General features: G+C 40.3%; 1 protein-coding gene across 1 annotated transcript; it reads left to right on the top strand.

Moving 5' to 3' along the window:
• Nucleotides 1-4,992: 4,992 nt before the first annotated feature.
• LOC113016760 (high choriolytic enzyme 1-like) lies at nucleotides 4,993-9,051 on the top strand. Its single transcript, XM_026159858.1, has 10 exons — nucleotides 4,993-5,074; nucleotides 5,291-5,390; nucleotides 5,627-5,654; nucleotides 5,747-5,797; nucleotides 6,106-6,237; nucleotides 6,765-6,882; nucleotides 7,554-7,732; nucleotides 8,049-8,130; nucleotides 8,346-8,470; nucleotides 8,563-9,051. Coding segments are annotated over exons 2-10 (771 nt in total). The 5' UTR covers nucleotides 4,993-5,074; nucleotides 5,291-5,336; the 3' UTR covers nucleotides 8,565-9,051.
• The last annotated feature ends 12 nt before the right edge of the window (nucleotides 9,052-9,063 follow it).

Genomic DNA, 9,063 nt, shown 5'->3' with positions numbered 1-9,063 from the left:
ATCTCCCATTAAAGAAATAGTTGCTCCAACAAGGTTCTTCAAGTTGGAGAAGAGTGTTCTGGAAGATAGCGTAAGCCCCGCTAGCTGTTTCCCAGCAGACCCCAAGCAGCTGTGAAAGAGGGCGGCTGGGTGACGGTGAGGAGGAAGCATAGTCCTAAACAGAAGCCCCAGGTACACCACCAACCCGTTCATGTGTCTAACCGTTTTTCCCCACTCGGCGACACACCTGCCGGGAGTCAAACTCTGGTAATTGGTGATTCTGTTCTCAGACATGTGAAGCTAGAGACACCGGCAACCATAGTCAAATGTCTTCCAGGGGCCAGAGAAGCCGACATTGAAGGAAATTTAAAACTGCTGGCTATGGGTAAATGTAAATTTAGTAAAATCATAATTAATGTCGGCAGTAATGACACCCGGTTACGCCAATCGGAGGTCACTAAAATCAATATTGAATTGGTGTGTAACTTTGCCAAAACAATGTGGGACTCGGTAGTTTTCTCTGGTCCCCTCCCCAATCAGACCAGGAGTGACATGTTTAGCCGCATGTTCTCCTTAAATTGCTGGCTGTCTGAGTGGTGTCCCAGAAACGATGTGGGCTTCATAGATAATTGGCAAACCTTCTGGAGGAAACCTGGTCTTGTTAGGAGAGACGGCATCCATCCCACTTTGGATGGAGCAGCTCTCATTTCTAGAAACATGGACAAATTTATTAAACCCCCCAAAATATGACTATCCAGAGTTGGGACCAGGAAGCAGAGTTGCAGTCTTACACGCCTCTCTGCAGCTTCTCTCCTCCTGCTACCCCCCCAAAACCCATCTCCATAGAGACTGTGTCAGCTTCCAAAAAGACAAAAAACAAACTAAAAACCAGCAACAAACAACTTAAACATAAACAATCACAAAGAAAGAACAATACAGTATCCACATCTGAACCAAAGAGTAACACAGTGAAATGTGGATTATTAAACATTAGGTCTCTCTCCTCCAAGTCTCTGTTAGTACATGACTTAATAATTGATCAACAAATTGATTTACTCTGCCTTACAGAAACCTGGTTGCAGCAGGATGATTATGTTAGTTTAAATGAATCAACACCCCCGAGTCATTATAACTACCAGAAACCTCGAAGCACAGGCCGAGGGGGAGGTGTGGCAGCAATTTTTCACACCAGCCTATTAATTAATGAAAGACCCAGACAGACTTTAATTCATTTGAAAGTCTGATGCTTAGCCTCGTCCACGCCAGCTGTAATTCAATTCAATTCAATTTTATTTATATAGCGCCAAATCACAATAAAAGTCGCCTCAAGGCGCTTTATATTGTACAGTAGATCGCACAATAATAGATACAGAGAAAAACCCAGCAATCATATGACCCCCTATGAGCAAGCACTTTGGCGACAGTGGGAAGGAAAAACTCCCTTTTAACAGGAAGAAAACTGGGGTGAGAGAAGGAAGACAGGATAAAGACATGCTGTGGAAGAGAGACAGAGGTTAATAACAGATATGATTCAATGCAGAGAGGTCTGTTAACACATAGTGAGTGAGAAAGGTGACTGGAAAGGAAAAACTCAATGCATCATGGGAATCCCCCGGCAGCCTACGTCTATTGCAGCATAACTAAGGGAGGATTCAGGCTCACCTGGTCCAGCTCTAACTATATGCTTTAGCAAAAAGGCAAGTTTGAAGCCTAATCTTGAAAGTAAAGATAGTGTCTGTCTCCCGAATCCAAACTGGAAGCTGGTTCGACAGAAGAGGGGCCTGAAAACTGAAGGCTCTGCCTCCCATTCTACTTTTAAATACTCTAGGAACAACAAGTAGGCCTGCAGAGTGAGAGCGAAGTGCTCTAATAGGGTGATATGGTACTACAAGGTCATTAAGATAAGATGGGGCCTGATTATTTAAGACCTTGTATGTGAGGAGCAGGATTTTGAATTCTGGATTTAACAGGAAGCCAATGAAGGGAAGCCAAAACAGGAGAAATCTGCTCTCTTTCTAGTCCCTGTCAGGACTCTTGCTGCAGCATTTTGGATCAGCTGAAGGCTTTTCAGTGAGTTTCTTGGACATCCTGATAATAATGAATTACAGTCGTCCAGCCTGGAAGTAATAAATGCATGAACTAGTTTTTCAGCGTCACTGTGAGACAGGATATTTCTAATTTTAGAGATGTTGCACAAATGGAAGAAAGCAGTCTTACATATTTGTTTAATATGTGCATTCAAGGACATATCCTGGTCAAAAATGACTCCAAGGTTCCTCACAGCATTACTGGAGGCCAAGGTAATGCCATCCAGAGTAAGAATCTGCTTAGATACCATATTTCTAAGATTTTCAGGGCCGAGCACAATAACGTCAGTTTTATCTGAATTAAGAAGCAGAAAGTTAGCGGCCATCCAGGTCTTTATGTCTTTAAGACATTCCTGCAGTTTAACTCATTGGTGTGTGTTATCTGGCTTCATGGACAGATAGAGCTGGGTGTCATCTGCATAGCAGTGAAAATGCATGCTATGTCTTCTAATGATGCTGCCTAAGGGAAGCATGTATAATGTAAACAGAATTGGTCCTAGCACTGAACCCTATGGAACTCCATAATTGACCTCAGTGTCTCCTGAAGTCCTTCTGAATATTTGAACGTGACAGTTTCCATGTGAAGTATTCCTAGCTCCTTAGTTCTTTAGTATTTTCTAAGTTCCAGTTCTTAGGTTTTGTTTTGTGTTTCCCATTGTCATGGATCGCTGTGTGGCAGGCAGGATGAGGACCCAATCGCAAAACTCACAGACACAGGGGATGAACTCAAAAAGCAGCTTTATTGCTGACAAAGGAAGACAGGAAATACAAAACTAAACTGGGAAAAACTAACATAAAGCTCACCAAGGAACACAGGGGAATCACACACAGCATGAGGGAGAACGCGACACAGAACTGAGGGAGACGCAGACATAAATACACAGAGGGTTAACGAGGGAAGTGGGAGCACGCGGGGAACACAGGTGACACTGATAATCATAACAAGACACGGCAGGAGTGAACACAACACTAACGGGAGACGGGCAAAGTAAAACAGGAAGTACAGAGGTTCAGACAGGAGGAGAGAGAGCACGGGGAGAACACAGACCTAACGGGCTGGGGAAAACATAGAATGAAACGAAAGGAGGGGAGACGAGGGCTCACAGATACATAGAGGGGCACACAGGGAATAAAAGTCACAAGGGGAAAACACGTAAGGAACAAAATACAAAAATACATGGAAACTAAGAATACTGGGCCAACATGGCCCAGGACCATGACACCCATTATTGCATAATGTGGTAATATACTCCAGACTGTGGTGTATAAAGAGGGACAGTGTTGATATGGGTAGCACTGTGGCCCCACAGCACTTCAAACCCTTGACGTGTCTGGTCAGGCATCCATAGAATAAAACCTGCACACATGCAGCTGTGGCACATTCCTAAGTTCAACTGTGCTGAAAGATCTGATGAGTTCTTTAAGTCCCTATCTCAAAGCCAGCATGACTGCGATGGTGCCCTAAAGCTTCCAGTAAACACTCCCATTTAGATCACACTTCCCAAACTGAAAGTTCATGTTGATGAACCAGTAAGACTAGCAGGTACAGTAACTTGTCCCTTTCCTTCTTTCCTTTCCCAGACACTAGCAGGAATTCAAAAAAACCTCTGTTTCCACATGAAAAGAATCTTCTAAGTGGATCAATTGTGGTTACAAGGGTGGCTGTAGCTCAGGTGGTAGAGCAGATCAGCTACTGATTGGAAGGTTGGTGGTTCGATCCTTGGTTTCCCAAGGATGAACTGCAGTGCAAATATTGTTGGGCCAAACACTAACCCCAAGTTGCCCTACGATGCGTTCATCGGAGTGTAAATGTGTGTGAATATTATTTGTTTACACTTGAGTTTAGAAGTGCTTGTGTGAGTGGGTGAATGTGGCATGTTGTATACAGCGCTTTGAGTACACCAGGAGAGTAGAAAAGCGTTGTATATAAATTAGTCCATCAACCAAAGTGATACAGAGAAATAAAAAGTTTTTTAATAGATAAAATGAACATTTAAACATTGTTTCTCCATTTATTGATTTATATCTTTTATGAAATTGTTTTAAGCACAGCCTTTTTCAGGTTGCACACAAGGAAGCTGCATTTACAAGAACTAATCTTAAAAACCTGTTTCCTGGTTTCCATCCCAGCCCTTTGTCTCACGTAGCACTGAGTCTTTTGTCACTTGAAATTTCTCATCAATTCATACATAATCTTCTTTCATGTGTGTCTTGCTTACTGAGAATTGATAGAGACAGTTCTCCTTACTCAGGAGCCGAGGTATTAAAAATAGTCAAAAAGCTATTTTTAATACCTCGATCTACACAAAATATTAAACTCTAACTATTATATAAGACATCGCAGCAAGCCACAACAAATCACTCATAGTTTGCCATTTGTCTAATGTTACAGGATTTTAAAATGATTATTAATTAATTTATGGCACATTCATCCCAGAAGGTCTGATGAATTGTTTGGTTTTCCTTCTCTAGCGCCTTACTTCATATCTTTGTTCATTCAGACCACATATTCAGTGTTTGCATTTTATGTGAGTATTTCCTTAATGTGATGCTTGACTGAATTTCAGAAGGAAGAACTTTATTTTGTAAGCTAGCAATGAAATGTTTTACAAACTGAGGCAAAGGTGCAAATTGAGTACATATGAGGAAAATGTTGTTGTTATTGACTATTTTGCCCAAAGGTAATTATGTTGTTAAAAGAATTTCATTCCAGTCTGATTGAAATTTAATTTCCATCAGCATTTCTTTGGGCTTTGCAACTTTTAATTGCAATTATTTAATGCTCTGAATGTTTACGTCAGCCTCAAAAAATGTTTGCAATGTCCTTGATTGAAGTTTCCTTCCTGGAAATTTGTTGCTGCTTTAGTGTTTTGGCATCAGCAAAAAGAAACTAATGGATTGATAACTAAAAAGACAGCCCTGAAACCTCAGCCACACCCTGTGTGAGCTATCTATAAAGATGGAGCAGCCGAACACCTGCTGCATCCAGCAAACACCTGGTACAACAGGTAAGCCTCCTCATATCATCTCCCTGCATGCTGAATCCTCTACGTAGGGAAATCCCAGATATCTGATTCTCTTCATGTGGATGTTGTCTGCTCAGCATTTTCATTGGGAGAAAAGTTAACATCCAGATGAACAGAATCAGCTGTTGGGTTGCCCGTATCCCACTTATTTGCCTTTCTATTCCAGCAGTTACATTCATTGAAGTTCTTTTTAAACAGTGCTGTTCAGATTGTGACTGTAGGTTAACTGCAGAGGACCAACATCATGACTCCAGCCTTTTTCTTCTCCGTCTGCCTGTCAATGACAGCCGTTTGTCTGGTAAGCTTGACTCTTCCAGCAAAGGCATTAAATGTTGTTCAACACTGCCGGCTGTTCTGTGAAAGTAATTCTAACCGTGTCTGCTTAACAGACATGGCTGCTTGTTATGAGCGTTTAAGCGTGACACAGTTGAAGTTTTTTCACATAATAGTTTTTGTTTGCCAACAATAACATTTGTCAGTGTGATTTCAAATGTGATTAAGAGTAAGTTGAAAATGTCTTGTTTTTTATTGCAGAGGGCTGCTGTCATTAGAAATATAACTGGTGCGTTCAGTGATGAAATACTTCCAACATATTGAGGTGTTTTTAATATAAGAGCTTAAAGTTAATCTGCTGGTTGCCTCTTGTATCCACAGATGAGTCTCTGGGTGCCCCAGCGATCATTGAAAAAGTCAATGCTAACTCAAGTAAGTGAAGATTTACAAAATAAAACTCTTTTTTGTTAACATATAAATTCTGGATGAAAATGAAAGATCCCTGAGAACTGACATGTTAACATACAGTAAACTCCCAACAGACACAATGATCAATCAGCCTTTTGGTCATTTACTGGCTTGTCTTAGTCAGCTGTTTTATTTGTGTTATTATCAAACATTGTAATTGTGCGATCAATAAAGTAAATGCTGTAAGCATTTACCTCTTTGTTTTGACATAACTGAGCAAATGGCAGCCCAAGTATCGAGCATTTAACCACTCTCTGTTTGTTGTTCTGCAGCAAAAGTGTTGGTTCATGGTGACATTGTGCCCACTGCTACCAGGAATGCTGTTCCATGCACAGCCACTGGCTGCAAGTGGCCTAAAACGGGACCCTTTGTCTATGTACCTGTCTCCATTGGCACTGAATACAGTAAGCAGTACAAACTTTAACCATTAAACACAGACTTTATGAAAAGGAGAGATGGATAAAAATAGTTAAATAAAACCCATTATTATATAAATATATATATATTATATATTTCAAGTGGTTTCCAAAAATACTGCTTTGTTAACTATGCTGTTTTATTGTGGGATTAACTAAAAAGCATTTAAACTGAAAAGTCATATTTGTATAAGTATGCTGAATTGATATCATACACAGATGCACACAATTTTCAAATTATGTTTTCATTTAATGTCACTTTCTCAATTTTTCTATTTCAAGACAGACAGACAGACAGACAGACAGACAGACAGACAGACAGACAGACAGACAGACAGATAGATAGACATCTAGATAGATTTTGGCGGCCCTGTCATTCCGATGGGAACTCAGAGATCCTCGAAGCAGCACAGATTGTAAATACTGTTTATGCTGCCAAGTTGAAATGGCTGAAACATATTGAAGATCCTGAATACTGAAGAAGCTCCTCATCAGACTCATATTTGAATCTGCAGGCAGCCAAGAGCGCAACGTCATCATCAATGCCCTAGTCACCTTCCACGCTTCCACCTGCATCCGGTTTGTCTGGCGTACAAGCGACAGAGATTTCCTTCACTTCTTCTCTGGACAAGGGTGAGAATGCACTTGCTGTACTTAGACTGTACTTGTATTTATATGGCAGGACAGGACTGATACACCCACACCCTCTAAACCCTTCAAAAATGCAATTCTGAAAATGATTGCATTACAAATATTCTGTATGTGTCATCAAAACAGGTTCTTGAAGGACCATTCTGCATTGACCTTGTACTGTAAAATGTCCAGTTTTATTTTTGTTTGCTACTAGATGAAATGTATACTGTTGCATAGGAGTGTAAAGAGCATTTTATTCATCTGCTCTTAATTATTTCACATACTATTTGGTCCACTAGTTCCAAAACTAGAGACTGGCACCTTGTAAGGCGAGAAGATGAATCTGGTGGGTTATTAGATGATTAAGGGACGACAGATGTTTAAAAAGCTTCTGAGATTGATTTGACCGCTATCTGTTTATTTACTTTAGTTGATAATGGATATGTGTGTTTTTTATTTTAAAATATTATTTAAGATATTAAAGTACAAAAGCTAAAGTGTGGTTCGAGCAGTGTCTATAGAGCCACAGTGTCAAAGTCGGTCACATGATTACTGTCATTGCTTTTCTTGGTACTTTAGCCTTAGCATGACTAGCTGAAGGAGGAGGATGCACAGTGCTAGGCTATAGAACAGTCCATCTATTTTTTAAGCGATGTCATTGTGTCTATCAGGTGTTATTCATACCTGGGCCGTCAGAATGGAGGACAGCTAGTCTCCCTACAGAGAAATGGTTGCTTGTTTCAGTCGACGGTGCAACATGAGGTTCTTCATGCTCTGGGCTTCCACCACGAGCAGGTCCGCTCTGACAGAGATCTGCATGTGAGGATCCTTACCGAGAACATCATCACAGGTCAGCTGAACTACCCAAAACGTTGGTTACAGTTAACTTAGTACACAATGGGACATCCTCCTGTTTCACAGCAGTGTACATATTACAAGTAATCTGTGCTTTTCCAAACTCAGCACATAAAACACTGCAGTTCAAGCGAGCACTGCATAGAAGATTTTGTTTGTATTTCTTTAGTCCCAAGACTATCAAACAAATGACCACAGAAGAGATTAGCTAGCATTTCGATCTATACATCGTCAAAGAGCTGAGACTGAAGACGGATTTTGAAGTGGAAGCATATAAAAACATGTAATATTTTCTGGAAATCTCTGTTTAGGACAAGAGCACAACTTTGTGAAAGTGCAGACCAACAATTTGGGGACTCCCTATGACTTCAACTCTGTCATGCACTATGGCAGGTGAGTTGCTGTGTGAGATGGACTTTGTAAGGTTTTATATTTCCTTACATGTTTTGCATTTTCTGCAAGAAAATGTAATCCAGACTAACAAAAACATGCACACACTCAGTGGGGAATGGATTTTTAATGTTAAATACTTTATGGGCCCATTTTCTCCTCTGTTTTCCTAATATAACTGCGTATGTGTGCTCGTGTGCTGTTGTTTGTTCTTTTAGACTCGCCTTCTCCAAGAATGGGCAGCCAACCATTGTTGCCAGGTCCAATCCTAATCTTAATTTTGGAAATGCTTTCCAAATGAGTCCCAATGACATCGCCCGTGTAAACAGGCTTTATGGATGCTGTGAGTAATTAAGACACACCCACAAAAAAGAAATTTGCTATCTTTTTGTTCGAAGCAAGTACTGATCGGAGTTGATTTTTTTTCCTAACCAGAAATTCAGCAAGAACCTTCAACTTTGCATCCAGACTCTTCAGATGCCCAACCACCAGCATTACACCAAGGGACTGGATCCACTATACTTAAAAATGATAAAAGAAACATAAAATGTGCTGCAAATATCACATTTAGAGAGTTGAAATTCTGGGTCTTTGTTTTACGAGCTAAACGGCAGGCTTATATACCAGAGGGTGATGGTGTTAACTCGCTTTCTGTTGAGGTTTTCTCCCCTTTTGTTAGACTATAAACTATCATTAATGGATTTCTCAATCTGTGCAGTTTGATAATTAACTTTGTAACTGTAAATGATGCAGACATAGAACCAAACCTTGCGACTGCGACATGTCTCAAAACTTTTTGTTTGGCAAAACAGCAAAGTGAAAAAATATGTGAACAAAACAAAAAGTCAAGTCTTTCATGGAATGATCATGACTGTTGTCTTATACATGACCAACATGTATCAACAAGATATAGTGTGTAGATATAGTCCAGTGTCA

Source organism: Astatotilapia calliptera, chromosome 3 (assembly GCF_900246225.1).
Source record: "Astatotilapia calliptera chromosome 3, fAstCal1.2, whole genome shotgun sequence".
Lineage (NCBI taxonomy): Eukaryota > Metazoa > Chordata > Actinopteri > Cichliformes > Cichlidae > Astatotilapia > Astatotilapia calliptera.
Note: the sequence above shows the minus strand (reverse complement) of the source record. Positions and strands in the feature narration are given on the sequence as shown.